This window comes from Bolinopsis microptera, chromosome 12, assembly GCF_026151205.1.
Source record: "Bolinopsis microptera isolate Bmic1 chromosome 12, MBARI_Bmic_1.0, whole genome shotgun sequence".
Taxonomy (NCBI): Eukaryota; Metazoa; Ctenophora; class Tentaculata; order Lobata; family Bolinopsidae; genus Bolinopsis; species Bolinopsis microptera.
The window spans coordinates 6689967-6710479 of record NC_087083.1 but is presented as its reverse complement, the minus strand read 5'-3'; the positions used below and the strand labels follow the sequence as shown (position 1 = coordinate 6710479).

Below are 20513 nucleotides of genomic sequence, written 5' to 3'. Positions count from 1 at the left end.
GGTACGCCTCGGGAGGACTGTTCTGGTGCCAACCTAATTTTACACTAAGCTTTTTGTCTCGGTATAGATCGATTTTTTCAGACGGATCTGTCTGTACTAGAAGAACTTAAAAAACTTAAAGAAAGAAGTTTAACGAAAAACCCTCCAACTCCAAGCTCGACATATTCGACATGGTGAAGTTCTACCAATTCCTTCTGGATCTCTACAAAAAGAAGGATCAAGGATACAAACTTTCCACAGAATAGATCAGTGACTCAGGCAAATGAACGAATAATGAGCATAGTACTAAACGATGATATTATATATCATCATAAGAGGTTGTACAAGCAGTGAAAACGGTAAGGCGGTTGGACTAGATTGTTTACTCAATGAGCAGCTGAAGTCCGCCGTCCAGAACCACTGCGCTCTCTCAGTGTTAGTTAAGCCCTTTAATGGTTGCTTGGACCTTGGTGTCTATCCATGGAACACTACGATCGTGAGCCCACTCCATAAGATAGGATGTATTTACGACCCTCATGATGATTACAGGGCCATTGCGATCGGGAGCAACCTTGGTAAACTGTTTTCGACTATCTTATTGGATCGATTGCTAAAATTCAGGAAGGAACATTGCTCGGACACAGTAAACCAGCTTGGCTTCTTCAAGAACGCTAGAGCTGTGGATCATCTGTTCACCCTTTCCACTTGTGTAGACAAATACGTGAATAACAAAGGACAAAAAAATGTATTCTTGTTTTGTGGACTTTCGCAAAGCTTTCGACTCCATCAGTCGTGAAGCTCTTCTATACAAGCTCTCAACCCTTGGCATAGATGGAAAATTCCTAAAATGTCTAGAACATATGTACAAGAATTCCAAAGCAAAGATCATGCAGTTCAAGCTGATCGCTAAATTTAAAATATCAGACTCATCACGATATTCTGGCAGGTACGTATTAGTTACACCCTTCTCCCTTTAGGAGTCATGCCCTATGAAGTCCTAGGGGCTCCTAGGTTACCTAGGTTACCACGGCAGAAGTGCTACTCCTGGCTAGTATGCAGCTTTTGTTATTTTGTTGTACCTTATCAGTCGCTTAGAAACTTTTCAGAATCATAGCTGTAAGAACTGGTCAGAACTCAGATATAAAAATATAAAAATGGAAATAAGGCCAGAGCGAGTAAAATTGGCAGAATCTGAATGACTTGACAAAAAACTGTAATAAGATTAGGTAATATGCGGTTATTATTCGCTCAATCAATTAACCAATTAGTCGCTCAATCAATTAACTAATTAACTTATTGGTCGCTCAATTGCACCCTTAATTAAGTAAAACTAGATAAGCTATTAGTTCCTTAACATTCAACAAGCTAACTATTACAGTATCATTACATAACACATATAATAGCAGCTCAACGTAATACTCTGTAGAGACATACTAAAGAAGATTTACTTTGGAGCACATATGCTGCAAAATAGAAATGAGTGCAAAATACCATTATTATTCGATAAAAGAATCGAAAGACCAGTGACATTCATTATTCCTTTTAAGGGTTCCTTCTCGTCACGTCATGTTCATGCCTTTAGTTGAAGTGAGATTTAAATAGACACTACTAAGATAGGCTAGGGTCAAAAGTTTTTCATGACATAACATCAAAAACATCGGTAAGAATGTGTTTCTATAAAAATCGGGAAAATACATTAAAAACAACCCTCCTCGAATGACAAGTTGATAATGCAGCGACTTTTAATACTACCGATAGTTGATTAAATAAAATATAGGGTGAATCTTTGCAAGCTGGATCGCAATCATTCAACAGATTGAAATTTAGTCACTTTACTAGTCGCGATTAAATATGAAAGTTCCCGTTTACAGGCACTCACACTCATACACACAGTGTTGCAATCTAATGTTGTAATATTGAACACTCTGACTATGGGGATAATGCTATAGGTGATTGTAAGTTATCGTTTGTATTAAACTCAACAATCGGGTAATGTATTGTTATATACCGTATTGTTATATACCGTACTACGATGTTAAATAATCAAACCTGAGAGTACCTTAAAGCTTAATTTCCAGTACCTTAAAGCTTAATTTCCAGTACCTAAAAGCTAAATTTCTAGTACTTAAAAGCATGATTTTAGGCAGATACGAATTTATTCCGCATTTATTTTATTCCCACTCTCGATTCCTCGCTAGCAGTCCGGTTAATTTAGTACCTTTAGTGGGTCTCATTTAATCATTAGCTATAATTAAAGAACCTCTCACCCTCTTAGATTTTCACCGCTTCATTCATTTTTATAGTGTAACGAATAATAGTGATTAGTGCACTAATATAGTGCACATATAATGACTTATCACTACATGCATGCGATAGTGTGATAAGTCATTAGTGCACTAATCACTATATTTGCAAAATATGACCGCACTTATATGTAAGATAGGCACAAGCAAGCTGAACTGAGAAACTGGTCGAATAAACGGGAAATATGAAACAAAATGTGACAAAAAGATATCGAGAGTAACTGATTCAGTATCCACAAGTTCTAAATGATTTGTGTATGCTGTCTGGTTCCAGTAAATTACATTCGATGTCATTAAAAGTTACGAAGCACTACCAGAAACATCGTTTTAAAATAAAATACGTTCAAATTAGTGTTTAGCGCTTGCACATGAGAAATTAATACACAGATATATACAGCTTTGTTGTACACTGAGGTGAAACTTGATCTAGCTTTGTTGCAGGTTGCTTTGGTATTGCTATATAACATAAGGTCTCTAATAACACCGAGTTAGTAGCATTGCTACACTTTATGAGTAAACTAGTAATGTACAGATTGTGTTATATACTACTGTTCTACTGTTATTAGCGGCACATAGAAGGCAGAAACATATAGCCCGAGCTCTCGATCATCATATAAACCTGGGCTTTATTATAAGGGGTTATTACAGTGTAAACTGTAAACTGTAAACCATACTTACATTTACATTCACAAGTATGCGCTCTCACCTGGTCCTAAAAGGAGCAGCAGCTCAGGTGACGTCATAGTCACGTACCATACTCAGACACAATCAACTGGGACACAGCTCGGGCAACTCATTGTAATATTGCTATCTGATCTCGAGGTGACGTACGCCACCTCGTTAACCCAATGCAAATGTCTGGAAAGCTTTTTTCACAGCACCTATTGTAAGTTGTGCGAGGTGACGATACGTAGAGGCCGCAAAATGATGAGTAGGTAGGTACTACAAATCCCCAACTGATTATACTTCTCAGTCACATTTGTGAACAAAGAGTCGCTAGGCGGCGCAGGCAACTCTAAGCTTAATAAGAAATGTCAACACTCTGATGGGGAGTGAAGGGATTGGGCACCTCAATTTGCAGGAAAGAATTGAGGAATGGGGTTGGCAATTACAGCAGCTCCACATCCAATTAATAACTTAGGGTACTTCAGTAATGTACACTTGAATCATTCAATAATAACCCAATCATGGTTTCAATTTTTTTTAAAGTAGAGGGCTGATGAATTATCAAAATACGGTTGAATTTTATGAGTCATTTAAAAAAGATATTAATTTTTTAAATTACGTACGTATTTAACCCCCGGTACGATACGTATTTCTCCTCATAGTTATTAACCCAATCAATGTATGGAAAGCTGCACATTTTTCACTTGCCACGCTTTTCTTCAAATCGTGCAATTATAACCCAATCATCGTTTCTTAATTTTATCAGTAAATTAGGTTAAAATATCTGCAAATGACTGTTGAATAACATTTGTACAGACAGCACATATGGGTTAAAAAACAACGTACGGGCATTTGATGGATATTGATTATCCTTCCGAAAAAATTTTAATCACTATATTCTCATTTCTGCCGAAATTTCTTATGTAAGTCCAACCATGAATTGGGAGACATCCAGCATGATAAGGAGAATAGAGGCTATTAATTTGATATAAAATAATATATTATAAAACTTCATACAAAGCATAAAATGGCAGGTAAGCAATATAACGTTGTATGACATTTCAGTTCAACACACTAATTCTTTAATCTTTATATTTTCCATGCAATCGTTAGTTTATAAGTCCATAAAACTCGATCAAGTTTGTTCACTAACCAATATAGCTTATTTAAGCTAGCACGGTTACGTAATCTCTCAAACATGCAGTAATTATGCAGACTGATTATTTTCTTTCTTGATATTCCAGGAGTTATTGGCAAATGTTCACAGTTCCGCTTTGAGAAGTTTAGATAGCTTTGACAACAACCATGCTGAAAGATATACAATACTGTAATGATAAGTTTTATACATAAGAATCGAGTAACAATTATTACTTACTCGTAACTTATTATTTAGTACTAGTAACATATTACTTACCCATCCATGTTCTGCAGGTGTTATCAGGGTCCACGAACCCGTAGTATATCGGTACTCCGGCAGCTACCACAGCTAAGAATAACATTGTTATTTGATATAATGGCCCACCAGAAAGGCTCACCTCATGGTCCAAACCGTGAAATCGTGTAAAATGGCTTCGCGAATTTTAAAACACATGGATAGATGAACGGTTCGATTATTTCGATTTAACACAGGATCATAGAAATTTTATATTTACATTACCATCTTAACAAGGTACTATGTTAGAAAGGAAGGAACTTTATTTACCTAGCCAGCCTAGACATGGTACTGGACTAGCGACGAACTGTCCGATAGTAAGATAAAGTGAAGCCATGATAGCAAACCCAGTCACGGGTAGAAACACCTGGCGTGTTAGAAAAATAGTTGTTATTTGTGAGAATTCTTAGTTATTATTTGTAAAAGTTAATAGTTGTTATTTGTGAGAATTCTCAGTTATTATTTGTAAACATATTAGTTGTTATTTGTAAAGAATATTCGCTATCTATAGTAATCTTTCCTCGCTCTAATGAGTGGGTCGATCATATAGTTTGATAGTTGGGGACAAATTGAGAGTCTCCGCTCAGTGTTCCAAAACAAACAGTTGTTGACGTTTCAGCACAAGCCTTTGTCATGGACGAGACGTTACAATAACTTCATACACATAGCTCAATAAATGTTTTAAAACTTATTACAAACAACACTACAAATCTATTAAATTTATTGAGTTATGTAAGAAGTTATCATAACGTCTCGTCCATGACAAAGGCTGTGTGACGAAACATTGACAACTATTTGTTTTGAAACACTGAGTGGAGACTCTCACTTTGTCCCCAACTATCAAACAATGTTAGCTAATATCTACAAATATTTTAAATATTATTTGTGAGAATTCTTCGTTATATTTTAAGAACCGACTATATTAATTATCACTATTGTATACCCTGAAGGTTCTTGGGTGGCCAGGCATAGTGTAGCGGAGGAGAGGAACTGCAAAGAAGCACATTCCCCACCATGCCCAGGACAGGAAGCCGACGTACCTGAACATGTTTATATCAGGATTTATATGAGCGTTAATTTGCTTACAAAAAGTATTGATGCGTAAAGGAAAACTGGTAATTATACTGACTACGTATCCTCTCAAGACGTAACTATCGAAATCAATAGCGATATCATATTGACGTTATCGTTTCCATCCACCACTTTAATAAAGCAAAGGGTGGTAAATTCTTGTTAGTCATAGCAGTTCGCAATTATTCTAGAAATGAGTTTTTACATAATAAGGGGGGGATGATTTTCAGGTTTCTTACTTGATTAAGCCTCCAATATCAATCGGCCAAACCCAGAATGTTGCCAAGGTTCCCTGACAAAGTTTTCCAGTTTCAATTTGAGAACGACTAGATCAGCACCTTTTTGATTTAGTAAATGAGGAAAGCTTAGGTTGTTTTTACTACATTTTATTTTTAAATGAAAAAATTAATAACTCGTTACCATGGTGAAGAGACCGACTATGGGAGTTCCATTCTTCACTTGTATCAGAGCCACGAACTTAGGGAACATGTCTTCTTGTGCAGCAATAAACGGTAATCTGACAAGTTGTAATATTAATTAGTTGTGATTTGTCAATTGTCATATCTTCCAAAAAGTCATGATCTAAATTATCCAAATAAAATATCCACCAGGAACATTACCAACTAGTATAGAGTAGAAGTAGTTTACTGTACCTGGAACTGCCCATGAGAGAAGAAGACAGGGCTCCGAAGGTTGATATAGCAACGCTGACTCCGAAGAACACTTCCCCCACTCTCCCCAGGTTCCTTCACCCCCCACTTCTCTCCCCACTCTCTGAGGAATCAGCTCGTGAGCTTGCGAACTATTTCATCAGAATGTATTCAGAAAAACGATGAGAAATAATCTTGAAAGAATCATCAAATGAGACTCAATAAAACTACACGACTTAAAACTTTAAAATAAGGTGAGAATATTGTCAATATGCCAGAAAATTACCACAGCTATAGCTCGTTCATTCCTGAGAACCTTTATTGGCAGAATAGTGTGGTAAGCAATATTAGCTACTAGGTAGATGCTGATCATTATCACGTTTGTTATGACTAGAGCTCGGGGGACTGTTTTAGTAGAGTTCTTTATCTCACCAGACATCATGTTTATACAATTCCTGCGAGAGTGGAGAATTTAAAGAGGAGATATCTTAGCAATGTAGAAACTCAATAATCCTAAATGATAAATTTAGTGGTTGTCTCATTAAGTCATTCATCTTCGTTTCATTTAGAAAGTTATGAAACAGCATTTAAATGACACGATGTCCCTCCTCGTTTTCAATTACTTGTGCAGATACCGGAATAATACTCACCAGCCGCTGTAGGCCCAAAGTGAGGCGAAGAAAGCGTTCGTCCATTTTGGGAAATCGATTGTAGTTCCTTCAAACCAGTTCTTATTAATGTTTTGCGTTTTACCTAGGTTAATAATCATCATTTGGGTATATTAGAAGGCAGTGACACTAGCGCACTTCGATGAATGGGGACTATTAACGCTATGAAACACACCTCAAATACTGGAGCGTGGTTCTTAAAGCATGTAAAAAAGACGATTAACACATGTAATAATGTAATAATGTTCATATTATACATTTGTAAATCAGCTACATACACTTACCAGCACAAATGAAGTAAATGCCCATAATGATAAGAACAGACAGAGCTCCCAGCTTGAGAACTGTAAATATGTTCTGCATCCACAAACCGATCTTAGTGCTCCAAACGTTCACAGCTATTATTATCACTGGAAATGTGGGAAATTAGGCGATTAGGTTTGGCCTTGATACGGCCTTTATATGGCCACTATAAGGCCTCTCAACGGCCTTTATACGGCCACTATACGGCCACTTAAAAGATATATTACATGGCCTTTATACGGCCTCTATACGGCCTCTACACGGCCTCTACACGGCCTCTATCTGTTCCCTGAAACCTATCAGGAGAGCATGAACTTTAATTAAAACCTGTAATTTCATTTAACAGCTAGAAATGTGTATTAAACTATTTATCTTATTGTAATTGTGTATTGATTGGGATTTATTATGATATCATTATTACAATTCTAAATTAACCGAACTAATATATTAGTTCTAAATCTAATATTCTAAATCAATATCGGTAATCTGCAAGCGGTTATTTGTTAAGTGATAACTTGCTTAGTGGCCATGTAATGATCATATAATGGCTATACTGCTATATGATGTTCTTTTTAGGTTATATATTTATATATATTTTTTTCAATGTACTCTTACATATAGCTGCAGTAGCTGCAGATTTCTTAGCGATTACGAAGCCGGGATCGTCCTCGTCCATGAACAGATCCATGAAGTAATGAGCAAATGTGAGCGAGATAGCAGCACAGCCCATACCTGAGGGTTAGTGAGCAACTGTGAGGGAGATAGTAGCACAGCCCATACCTGAGGGTTAGTGAGCAAATGTGAGCGAGATAGTAGCACAGCCCATACCTGAGGGTTAGTGAGCAAATTTGAGCGAGATGGCAGCACAGCCCATACCTGAGGGTTATTTACTATTATAATTATCACAGTGCTGGCAAGCACGACCGTCGCCATTATACTCACTATACTATTTACCCCCTATATATACCCCCTTTACTGTTTTTCAGGCATTAAGACTCACCAAAAGTAGTTCAGCAGGCATATTTTAAGTTCAAACAATTGAATGAGTATAAAGTGGCATATTCAGTCAGTGATCAACAGATATGCTTACCTAAACACAAGGAAATGTTTTCAAAGGTTAAATTTCGAAATCGTTGAAATTACCTCCTTATTAATGAAGTTATGAATTTACATTTCGACTTTGTAAAGTACCCTGACATTATAATCAAAAAGAGATGATATTTGACCAAAACCCATAATTGGGTAGAAAAGACTGCTGCTGCAGTGTCTCTCTTTCCCAAACAAAAGGAAATGATATTAATTTAAAATAACCGTCCGCAAACCGTCCATTCATTTACAATTGTAATAGATTAAGAAGAACTACCCGAAAGCAGCTGTACTCTGCAATAAAGATTCAATAAACATCAGCTAATTGGACACTAACTACCACCAAAAAAGCGAGCGACTGATTTCATTTTCGGTATCATTTTTCATTTGCGGACGGTTATTCAAATTAATATCATTTCCTTTTATTTAGGAAAGAGAGACACTCATGGCAGCGGTCCACTCTACCCATGATTATGGGTTTTGGTCAAATACTACTTACACTTTAATTGGAGAGATTGAGTTAATGATTTCAACTTCAGGACTTGCGATGACGTCTTCTTATTTGAGTACAATACTTACTTTCTTTGATACTTTAGTACTTTGTACCTCTTTGCATTATTTCTAGTGAACACCGTTTTATTTTATGATAAATAATGTTATATATTAGTAGTAACTAGTAAATATAAATGTTAGTTGTAACTAGTAAATATAAATGTTAGTAGTAACTAGTAAATATAAATGTTAGTAGTAACTAGTAAATATAAATGTTAGTAGTAACTAGTAAATATAAATGTTAGTAGTAACTAATACATATAAATCGTAGTAGTAACTAGTAAAGTTTATAATATTTCACTTCTAACCGTTTCTGATGACCCCACACACCCACAAATAGAGAAATGATGCGAGTTTGCCGTACCTGAGAATATCTACGTAAGTTTCATTTAGTTGTTTCATTTAGTTGTTTCTGGTAATTAACTTTCCAGGTTGTTATATTATATGTATTAATTTATTGTTTGGAATGAGTTTAGAGGACATCAGAGCCCTGTAAAGTGAAAATGATATATGTTTATAACTTTTTAAATGAGATGAAGAAGGGTTTTTGTAATTGCGATTTGAATGGAAGAGGGCTTTTAATGACATTAGTTGTGCGAACAGTAACATAAAGACAGAAACCACTCAAATATATTATGATGATAACAAATCATTCAGACAAACCCTTATAACCAATGTCGGGCTTCCTAATTGATTATTGAATAAAACCCATGAATATGTGAATATTACTAACAAGGATTTATCGGATTCAATATGTAATCCAGTTACCATGTGTTGTCACTGTTAACAGAGACATCTGCTGGAGTATGTCGTACTTATTATACTAATCTGGGCTACAACTGAGAGACGAAGTGCGTAGCATTGTTTCTATTTCTTACTACTGAACAGTTAACATTAATAAGTTAATAGACGCAAACAGTGAACATTAATACTTTAATAGATGTTATGACTCACGCAGCCTTGATGTATTGGTACTCTCCCCCGCTCCTTTTGAACATGGTCCCCAACTCACAGAACGTTAAAGCACCGCACATAGACAGTGTCCCTGAAAAAATTGTTTAAAATTAAAATTGTTTGATAAAATTTTCCAAAAATCGTGCTAAAACGCTAGGATGGTGCTATTCATTTTATCTGAAAATCAGTGAAAAAATCGATCTTCGAAAACAAAGTATTTACGTATTGTATTGAATCTCTCGTTGATGATTTCAACAAAGAATTTGTTTGATTTTAAGATTTACTGAAAACTAACCTGAGATGAGCCAGATAGTGAGTGACATTCCAATTGATCCGACTTGTTTCACCACATCATTCGGCGATACGAATATTCCTGAAGATTATTTATTATCATTATTATATATTAGGTTATTAACACAATATATCTAGTTCTACTCTATATCAATAAACATAAAATAATCTCCGATGCAATTATAGTTATATAGACTACAACCTTACCTGAACCGATAGTTTGGCCAACTGCCAATGACACGGCGTGTCCCAGGTTGAGACTAGCTTTCAACTCAGTCGGAGCTGTTGAAGCAGTGTCTGCTTCTGATTTCTCTTGAACCGATGGGACACCTATTTCTACCTTCTCACTGAATAAAAACTGTTGATGAGTGCATATTTCTACAAATACTATGCAAATATCGTTTAATTATTGGAATAGTAATTTTGGTAGATAGCAACGTATTTAGGGCGATTAAAATGTCACTTACTGGTCCACGAAACCGTCATTGTCGAAAACACCTTCTTCATCTGTGCTGAAACGAAAAAACAATTAGTTTCAAGCATTCTGTTACTGCACTGTTATATCCGTCCGCGTTGCGACAATTCGGTAATCTGTCGATGGCCATGGTCACTTAACGCACGGTTAAGGCACACTTGACGGACACTTAACGCACGGTTAACGCACAGTTAACGCACGGTTAACGCACAATGGTTACTTATCGGTATCCCCCCTGTGAATGATAAGGCACGGTTAAGGCACACGGTTAAGGCACACTGTTGAACGAAACGCACGGTTAATAAAACAATTATTTATTTAATAAAACAGTTATTTATTTTTACGGCGCAATCAAACAATATTTTGGGATTTGAGAGTGCTTGAAACCCGCTCAACCATCCACTACGTCAATGACAATATACTTAACCGTGGGTTACGTGGCCATCGACAGATTACCGAATTGCCATATTCTTATTTGAAACAAAAAACTTTCCTAGACCCATGATCGACGCAAACGGCCTACATTTTTTTTTCAAAGGAGAATTGTTTAAAGAGAAAAAAATATATAAAGATAAAGAAAAATAATTTTTGGAATCATTTTAGTATGAGCTGAGAAGCGATGTCTTTATTTACTCACTTTGGACGGAACACTGGATTTGCTATTCCTAAACTGATAATAGAACCTCTGGTCATGTCAGGAAAATTTAGCTTTGTCTATAGAACACAGTTCCGATACGTCAGTCTGATATCATAATACCTGGAACAGTACCTTCTTTCAAAACAGGGATTATGAATCCCTCATATCGAATTTTTACCTTACAGAGTTAAAATCATAGCATCAATAAAAATTTGATAGTGAACTTTGGGAAAATAAGCACATAAGAAACGAATTGAACAAAAGAAGATGTTGCATTTAGTGCAGACGTGAAACTCCACTTCCAGTGAAGTAAGAAAACAGTCCACAGCACTTCTGATTCGATATCAAATATTCGGAACTAATCAAGTTAATGCAGGGACCATGAATTGGAACAGTGGTTGTATTTATAAAGGAGCTCTGGAGGAGATGCGCTGAAACAAGGTCTGATCAGATTTGGGGGTCAGATTTGGGGGTGAAAGAAGAAATCAATTTGTGAAACTAAATAAAATAAGGGAGACTAGCGGTCAGGCATGTTTCAAACGCACTGAGGGATGACTTGACCTAGTAAGGGGTGACATGGTGATAGAGAAGGGGGACTTGTCATGCTCAGTGGTGACATGGTGATAGCGAGGGGTTGCCATGGCGATAGTTTGGTTCCGTTCCGGATCATAGGACATCGTGATTGTGGGGAAGAGGTTTTTTAGATCTCTATATTGTTAATTAAGTTAAAACGTATGGGCAGTAAACTTTATGAAACAATAGCAATTAAAAACGATAGATGTTAATTCTGTGAATATATTTGTAAAAACTGATATCCTTCACGATAATTGATTTATATTAATATACGATCTCACTAAAGCAATTAATAAACTCGGCAAGGCAGGGCAGGAGGAACTAGTAGAAATGGCCTAATATTTCTCATGGTTCAAAAACGGCTCTTATCTTTTTAGCACCTCATGATGATTATCAGATAACACAGCAGATTTGTATGTACACTTACAATGGGACCAGAAAACCATACCGGTAAAACATGTGGTTCAAAGAATCGGGGTCAAATTGGTTCATTCAATTAAATATTGCTTCATATAATTAATATGTGTAGGTTCATACTCCCTGATGAGGCAGAGGCAGAGGCAGAGGCAGATGCAGAGGCAGAGGCAGAGGCAGAGGCAGAGGCAGAGGCAGAGGCAGAGGCAGAGGCAGAGGCAGAGGCAGAGGCAGAGGCAGAGGCAGAGGCAGAGGCAGAGGCAGAGGCAGAGGCAGAGGCAGAGGCAGAGGCAGAGGCAGAGGCAGAGGCAGAGGCAGAGGCAGAGGCAGAGGCAGAGGCAGAGGCAGAGGCAGAGGCAGAGGCAGAGGCAGAGGCAGAGGCAGAGGCAGAGGCAGAGGCAGAGGCAGAGGCAGAGGCAGAGGCAGAGGCAGAGGCAGAGGCAGAGGCAGAGGCAGAGGCAGAGGCAGAGGCAGAGGCAGAGGCAGAGGCAGAGGCAGAGGCAGAGGCAGAGGCAGAGGCAGAGGCAGAGGCAGAGGCAGAGGCAGAGGCAGAGGCAGAGGCAGAGGCAGAGGCAGAGGCAGAGGCAGAGGCAGAGGCAGAGGCAGAGGCAGAGGCAGAGGCAGAGGCAGAGGCAGAGGCAGAGGCAGAGGCAGAGGCAGAGGCAGAGGCAGAGGCAGAGGCAGAGGCAGAGGCAGAGGCAGAGGCAGAGGCAGAGGCAGAGGCAGAGGCAGAGGCAGAGGCAGAGGCAGAGGCAGAGGCAGAGGCAGAGGCAGAGGCAGAGGCAGAGGCAGAGGCAGAGGCAGAGGCAGAGGCAGAGGCAGAGGCAGAGGCAGAGGCAGAGGCAGAGGCAGAGGCAGAGGCAGAGGCAGAGGCAGAGGCAGAGGCAGAGGCAGAGGCAGAGGCAGAGGCAGAGGCAGAGGCAGATATATTTGGTGGACAATTTTCCATCTGAATCTTCCTTACTAATTCCATAACGTGCTTTACTCGAAGAAGGAACTTCATTCAGAATACTGATCAGGGTATGTGACGAATTACTTGTTCAATGTTCATAGCGTTGCCATGGATATTAAGTTGTGAGCTGCAGTACTGGATCTTATTACAAAAAATTATTGTGTTGCTACTAGCTACAGTAATGCACAACGTATCATACATGATTGCTGCATTTGTGCTGGCTAATATTTGATATTTGAGTACTTATTGCTTACTGGCGTTTTCGCTATTTTATGATATGCAAGCTGACACATTAAACCAAAATATACTTGCAAAGTTAAAGTAATCGATTGTTACGTTACCTGTTGTGTGTTCATATTTTACTTACTGGTCGAACATGTTAAAATATTTAAAACATCAATATTGTTTTTATTTTGACCTCAGGTTTATCTTCTCACAAAAATGTTAGCAGCTATTTTTCCTGTTTACATTTTTGGGCTTCAATCCTCTCACTCACACACACACACATCACACTCACACACACATCACATTTACACACACACACACACACACACACACACACACACACACACACACACACACACACACACACACACACACACACACACACACACACACACACACACACACACACACACACACACACACACACACACACACACACACACACACACACACACACACACACACACACACACACACACACACACACACACACACACACACACACACACACACACACACACACACACACACACACACACACACACACACACACACACACACACACACACACACACACACACACACACACACACACACACACACACACACACACACACACACACACACACACACACACACACACACATCACAAACACTCACACACCCTCTCACACTCACACACCCTCTCACACTCACTCCCACACACACACACGCATAGACGCTCACACATTGATTTGCTAAGATTAATGCTTGTGACCAATACCTACTGCAATGTGTATTTGCTTATGAAACACTCTTGCAACTACGAGGCTAGCAAATCTTTACTATTTCTTCATATTTGTGTATTTTTATACGCTGCTGAGTCGTTCAGATGGATATGCATGTTTTTCAGTTGTCTAATTTGTGTATAAAACAATCGCAGTCCTTAAATTTTCATTCATCGGAAGCCAAGAGACCTATGAGTGTTGACATGACATTTTGTGGTAAAGGAGTCGAGCACAAAGCATGACTTGCTTGTTGATTTTCAATTAGTAAGTTTTGCAGCTAAATTTAAACGTTCACTTTGAATGAATGATTTAGCTCTGCATTCTGTAGATTGCATTTGGTTCAAAATTTTGCAAGAATACTACTGCTATGTATGACGTATGTACTATTGCTATGTATGACGTATGTATTTACTTTTTACTTGAATTAAATGTTACCTGGGCACTATATACGATTTGTTTAGTGCTTCAGATCATTTGGTTCCGAGATAGTTTTGAGGTTTAACAATTATACTAGGTAAGATGCGAGGAGGGGTGCAAGTTACATTTGACAGTATCTTACCTTTCACGAGGAACTGGATCATACCGGAGTGACCTAAAGCCTTTTTTTTTCTTTAGCTCCTTTTCTATGGGTTTACCTCCTTCATTTTACTATAGATTTCACCGGCATCCCACACCAAAGGTTGGCAAGACATTTACATGCTATATTGTTGTGGGTGACCCAAGTCCAGCTTCTCTTTACGAAAAAGTACTGTATAAATATATATCCACTAGTGTTGCATTAGGTGAGTTTTTATAAGTTACTAAAGCAGTACAGTGTTGAGTTAGGTGATGGTTGCTGGACGAGGCATGTCCCAGCCTAACTACAACAAGTTGGGGCTCTTCAGCGAGATGGGGTACACAACTATCGGGGAACCCTACACTGCCCCCAACTCTAGTGAGTTACTATAGCAACATATTTTAGTGAGTTACTATAGCAACATATTTTAGTGAGTTACTATAGCAACACATTTTAGTGAGTTACTATAGCAACACATTTTAGTGAGTTACTATAGCAACACATATTAATGAGTTACTATAGCAACACATTTTAGTGAGTTACTATAGCAATACATCTTAATGAGTTACTATAAATCAAGAGGCTTGCATATAATGAACATATTATAGCAATACCCTGTGTTATTCCACTACACTCTGTTTCTAAGTTTCTAATGCATAACAAGCTTTAATAATCCTACTTATTAATAATAGTTACAATACCTCTGCACAGGACCATATAACGACAGTGCCAGTAAAGGAAAGCAGATGATGACCACCTCCACAAAACAGAGAACAGCTCTAACTGATGGTTACTTCTCTAACCAGTTCATTAGAGTATTCGAGGTTAGTACTTCTCTAACCAGTTCAGAAGAGTATTCGAGGTTAGAACTTCTCTAACCAGTTCATTAGAGTATCTGAGGTTAGTATTTCTCTAACCAGTTCATTAGAGTATTCGAGGTTAGTACTTCTCTAACCAGTTCATCAGATTATTCGAGGTTAGTACTTCTCTAACCAGTTCATTAGAGTATTCGAGGTTAGTATTCGAGGTTAGTTCATATTAACAGGTACAGAAGGTAATACTAATGGAGAGTTGAGACAAATGTTTTTTAAATAGTTAACACCATGTAATAATTAAAACAAGTGGACTTACTCCACTATTTAAATAGTCAACACCGCATTTTGAATAAAAGAGATGTACTCACTAACACCATATTAACTAACTACACTATTACCATAAGAAAGAAGCTTACACCGACGCAGTAAAGAGAAGAAGGCAGGATAGAATACAGAGCACCAAGAAGAACATCGTTCCAAAACCCTTCCTTCCCTCTGACAAGACCAAGTTTCCTTCATGGGGTTGGCGGCAATATTTATATGGTACATGCGGCTAATGAACAGCTACACTTAAACAAATTACTTTGCGTTAAAGTAATCGATTGTTATTACTATTTGTGGTTCTATTTTACTTACTGGTTCGAACTTGTTAACATATTTATAGCATCTTATTTTTTTTTTTGGGAACCCTAGTTTACTTACTTACGAGATCTTTTTAATCCTTGTTTACATTTTGTTAACTCACTCACAGCCACACATGCAATCTAAAGATCAAACAATTTCACATTACCAAACTAACAACACAAACACTCACGACCAACACACACAACAAAAACACGCGCACCAAACACCCCCACAAACATTTACATTCAACCCTCCTAAAAGGATCACAACAGTAACCACATACACACACACCCAAACTAACTACACAAATCCACATAGAAACATTACACCAATCACTTAACATCTCATACACCATACATCACCACCACTCCTCACTACAGTTCATCCAAACGACGCCACACTACTGACAAACCCTCCCACCCTCCCACCAAGTTTACACCTGCTAGCCACACACCACGACTCCCACAAATACAAAAACATACGAATTAACTAACATCTAACGCAACAAACCTCTGACGTCTCAACTGTTTCTAGTAATGCTTGTGACAATACCACTGCAATGTGTATTTCTTTGAACTTTGCACAGCGAGGCTAGCATGTCCTTCCCTATATTTTCACTATCTGTGATATTTCTTGTGGAGTCGTAGATGTATGATTTTGTTTATGATTTGTGTATAAAACAATGCATCCAAATTATTCTTCTGGCCAAAACCTATTGAGTGTTGACATGAATTTGTTAAAGGAGTCGAGCTAGCAACTTATTGATGATTTTCCTCAATTTTAGCAGCTTTTAAAAACTTTCATTTTAGATTGTCTCATCTGGATTGCATTGTTCAAAAGTTTGTGAGAATTCTGCTATGTGCAGTATGTACAGTCTTGTATCGAATTAGTTACTTTTTACTTGACTGAATTTATGGCCTAAAGTTGTTTGTGTTCAGATATTAGTCCAATGTTAGGTAACTATATGTAGTGAGTGAAGTTACATTTGAAGTATCTTAATTTCCCTGTGTACCGTTATGGAGAGAATAACTTTTATTTTTTCCTTTTCATGGTGTCCACCTTTTTTACTTCTTATATGGACATTGGAAGGAATTCTTTTATTTTGGGGTGAAATAGTTCTCTTTACGTAAAATACTTCATGATCATAACACAAGTGTTATTAGTGAGTAAACAAAGCTAGCGAGTTGAGTTGGTATGGTTGCTGACGAGCTGGCCAGTTAAAAATTTGTGGCTCTTAAGGGCTAAACAACACGTGGGAATCTGAAAGGATATATAGTATTTATGTTAGAACCTAGTAGTTTATGCCACTTAGGGTTCTGATACATTACCTGGTTATATAACTGTTCTAAGTAGCGTACTTTCAGCTAATTAACATTGAAGAAGAATACTCTGCAATGAACCATTAACGTCAGTGCCAGTAAAAGCATGATACCCAAAAATCGAGTAAAGCTTAAATGTGGTTTCCTTCTCTACCCTAGAGCATTCATTGTATTCTTTATTCCGGTATTCGGGTTAGCTTTTACCGTTCTCAGAATCGAGGTCAGTATTCTTAAAGCAGTAAGTTCGAGGTTATCTTACAGTCTAAGGTTTCGAGTTAATGGGGCAGGTTGTTCATAAAGCATCTCTGCAGAGCCGAATACTAATGGAGAATTAAGAAAAATTTTTAAATAGTTAACCTAAGATGTCATTCAAAACGGGGCTATTCTACTATTGAAATAGGTCAACACCTTTTGAATAAAGAGTGCATTACTAACCCGTTCCCACTATAAAAGAAAGGTTACTGCGCAGTAAAGAGGCAGGATTAGTATCAGAGCACCGAGTCAGAGTTGAAAACCCTTTCCCTTCCTTACACGAGCCAAGTTCCTAGCGGTGGCACCCCTTACGCATTAGCATCTGAATCTTAATTTTGAAGAACCTTAAAATTTGTGGTACTGGACCCTAGAATGAGATTTACTCTTTTTTAATCACTGTGGGCCTTGTAGTTCAAAGATCAAGCGAATTGCTAATCACCACTAATTGTTGACTATCGATGGACCGTGAAGCTGAAAGCGGGCAATTTCCTAGTATTTAATTGCTACCCTTAGGGGGACTAGGTATACTGCTACACTAAGTAATCTTACCAGTTTAGTGAATAATCTTGTATTACTTATTATCTTAAAAAGATATTTTAAAACTGGATCCTTCTACTAATGGTATGTTGGACTTCTGGGGTTACCTAAACTTTGAGTTGGAAAGGTCACCTTAGATTTCAAGGTGAGTAACAACACTATTAGTGCCAATACCAAACCAACGTGGAGGTTCGGAAGAAATCGTTACCCCAATACATACGCAACTACATACTAGCATGTCAAAAAAAAAACCATAAGTGACTAACATTTTCTCACCCAATAGGTATGTTGATTACAATTGGGATACAAAAAACATTTAGCGACAAGATAATATTATATTCTATAGTTACTGATTACATTAGCTTAATTGTTGTTCAACCTCCCCAATTGATAAGATAAATGGACAATACATTTAACTTATCTTTTATTGGAACTATGTCTTTTCAGCAAGAGAGGAAGGAAAGTCAAAAGAGAATGGTGGGCGGAGCCTTCAAACTGAACATGCATCCGAAGCCTCTATTCAAAGAAAATCCTTACAAAGCTGACAAAAGTTAGTTTGAAAACCTTCACGATTATAATTATATATTGCGTTGTTAATACTATTTCTCTGGAAGGTTCATGCTTCAAGTATGTAGCCCCAGTCACCTATTTCTCACAGTTAATCTGTCTTGTTTCAGGTTTGCCCGCAGCTAGAGCCCCTAAAGTCAGAGCTGGTCCACCTCCACTAGCTTTCAAACCAACTTCCCCAAGCAAACTAGTAAATATAGTTGTTAACTTACTCATCATGCTTATTAAGTTACTCATCATACTTATTAAGTTACTCATAACTCATCCCTCAATCATTAAGATGTTGAACAAACGAATATATAACAATTAGATTAAAATGAATGTTTTAATTAATTAATTAAACTCACTTGCTGAGAAGATGATGAGTGTTTTCCGTTCAGATGGGAAACTGTAAAGCGGGAACGTTCAGCAAGTACCCCACCCACCCTGTAGACGGGTACGCAGTTAAAGTGAAGAAACCTCTCGGTCCCAAATATGGGGTAGGTTTTACGTAAGATTAGTAATAATAAGTAATAATAAGTAATAATAAGTAATAATAAGTAATAATAAGTAATAATAAGTAATAATTAATAATAATTAGCAATAATAAGAGTAAAGTACGGGTTGTATTGATTCAAAGTGAGCATGTACAAGAGTGAATCAATCAATCAAATAAAGAAATAACACAGTTCTTTTAGCCATAAATGAAGGCTGAAAGTTTATTGTAATAAAATTTCTCTGAGTGAGGTTAATCGGTCGAGGTTAATTGGTCAATTAAGAATTCACCTCAGGTTTTCAACCCACCCACTGTGCCCAAGTCGAGACCCACTGACTCCCTTCTCAGACGCAGTGTCAATAGGTTACATACTTTTTAATATTTCAGTCTTGAAAACCCGTCACTTGCACATCTCAAATGCTATTTTGGAATATAATTACTTATTATTAATACAATTACTTATTATTAATATAATTACTTATCATTAATATAATTACTTATTATTAATATAATTACTTATAATTAATAAGTACAGCTTATTTAACTGCATTATTTTCAGGAAATTAAACAGACAGAATTTCACTCGGGTGCAAGCCGCCTTTTAACTCCCTAAATTGGAAATCAATTTCACGCTGGAATAGCAAATAGGATTAGGAGATGTATCGAAGTTCAGTTCTCCATTTTTGTTTTTACACACCTTTTCAACAAAAAAGCTGAACAAGATCTAACTTTTCAAGAGATTCGTTACAAATTGTAATACAAATTGTAACTTACGATATGATGTACGTGATAAACAGCTCTGCCCATGCCAGAAAGCTACTGTCATCTTACAACAACAATAACTTCTGGTCCGGTAATAGTGCTTGAATTTTCAATCAGAATAACTAAATAGCATGTTTTATTATTTAAGTTTAACTTTAGGAAAATATTATACTTTAGGAAAATATTAACTCATTAAGACGTTTATGTTTTACAATCTATATGATTCTTAGTAACTATAGTCGACTAGTTTCTTCTGGTGTCAGAGAAATAAACTTAGTTCAAGTAGGCATACCAGGTTTTTATTCCTCGAACCTTTCACTTTCTTCTCGGGGCCTCTGTAGTCATGATTAAAAGGAATTCACTAATCAACAGTATGTTCTTTCATCACATGAAAACTCTATTATTGATTTAATGAAAATGATACATTGTTTTATTTCAAAAACAACAAAAATTGAGTATTGGATTATTTCATGTCACAGTAATGAATACAAAAACACATTGTAAAATTGTAAAATTTATTATAACGATACAAATATTCCATTAAGTTAATATAAGGGTACATATAGTAATACTCACTAATAGAGTAGCTATTTTCGGAGAAGCCATGG

General features: G+C 37.2%; 3 protein-coding genes across 3 annotated transcripts; 1 reads left to right on the top strand and 2 right to left on the bottom strand.

The window, feature by feature from the left end:
* Positions 1–3930: 3930 nt before the first annotated feature.
* On the bottom strand, positions 3931–6185 carry LOC134824582 (large neutral amino acids transporter small subunit 1-like). Its single transcript, XM_063836488.1, has 7 exons — positions 6105–6185; positions 5872–5968; positions 5691–5743; positions 5324–5420; positions 4651–4747; positions 4363–4434; positions 3931–4256 (listed from the first exon to the last, which is right to left on the bottom strand). The coding sequence occupies exons 1-7, from the start codon at positions 6116–6118 to the stop codon at positions 4210–4212; spliced, it is 477 nt and encodes a 158-aa protein (XP_063692558.1). The 5' UTR covers positions 6119–6185; the 3' UTR covers positions 3931–4209.
* A 160-nt stretch (positions 6186–6345) lies between these two features.
* On the bottom strand, positions 6346–11183 carry LOC134823854 (b(0,+)-type amino acid transporter 1-like). Its single transcript, XM_063835450.1, has 10 exons — positions 11068–11183; positions 10423–10467; positions 10163–10302; positions 9960–10037; positions 9665–9755; positions 9019–9074; positions 7688–7804; positions 7054–7179; positions 6752–6854; positions 6346–6556 (listed from the first exon to the last, which is right to left on the bottom strand). Exons 1-10 carry the CDS (start codon positions 11121–11123, stop codon positions 6346–6348), a joined length of 1023 nt encoding a protein of 340 aa, XP_063691520.1. The 5' UTR covers positions 11124–11183.
* Positions 11184–14816: 3633 nt separating this feature from the next.
* LOC134823853 (cilia-and flagella-associated protein 96-like) lies at positions 14817–20321 on the top strand. The gene is made up of 8 exons (XM_063835449.1): positions 14817–14932; positions 15266–15378; positions 15774–15891; positions 18553–18651; positions 18779–18858; positions 19049–19147; positions 19439–19506; positions 19703–20321. Exons 1-8 carry the CDS (start codon positions 14827–14829, stop codon positions 19746–19748), a joined length of 729 nt encoding a protein of 242 aa, XP_063691519.1. The 5' UTR covers positions 14817–14826; the 3' UTR covers positions 19749–20321.
* The last annotated feature ends 192 nt before the right edge of the window (positions 20322–20513 follow it).

What these genes read in the sequence shown, in the direction of transcription:
- LOC134824582 (XM_063836488.1), bottom strand. An exon ending in TAGTCGGTCTCTTCACCATG is followed by an intron (nt 5,744 to 5,871) that starts GTAACGAGTTAT and finishes AAACTTTGTCAG; the next exon opens with GGAACCTTGGCAACATTCTG. An exon ending in ACCATGTCTAGGCTGGCTAG is followed by an intron (nt 4,435 to 4,650) that starts GTAAATAAAGTT and finishes TGTTATTCTTAG; the next exon opens with CTGTGGTAGCTGCCGGAGTA.
- LOC134823854 (XM_063835450.1), bottom strand. Translation starts at nt 11,123, where the DNA reads ATGACCAGAGGTTCTATTATCAGTTTAGGAATAGCAAATCCAGTGTTC. An exon ending in AATGACGGTTTCGTGGACCA is followed by an intron (nt 10,303 to 10,422) that starts GTAAGTGACATT and finishes GTTTTTATTCAG; the next exon opens with TGAGAAGGTAGAAATAGGTG. An exon ending in CATTTACTTCATTTGTGCTG is followed by an intron (nt 6,855 to 7,053) that starts GTAAGTGTATGT and finishes TTATTAACCTAG; the next exon opens with GTAAAACGCAAAACATTAAT.
- LOC134823853 (XM_063835449.1), top strand. Translation starts at nt 14,827, where the DNA reads ATGGTTGCTGGACGAGGCATGTCCCAGCCTAACTACAACAAGTTGGGG. An exon ending in AGTTCATTAGAGTATTCGAG is followed by an intron (nt 15,379 to 15,773) that starts GTTAGTACTTCT and finishes TATTACCATAAG; the next exon opens with AAAGAAGCTTACACCGACGC. An exon ending in CTCTCGGTCCCAAATATGGG is followed by an intron (nt 19,148 to 19,438) that starts GTAGGTTTTACG and finishes AATTCACCTCAG; the next exon opens with GTTTTCAACCCACCCACTGT.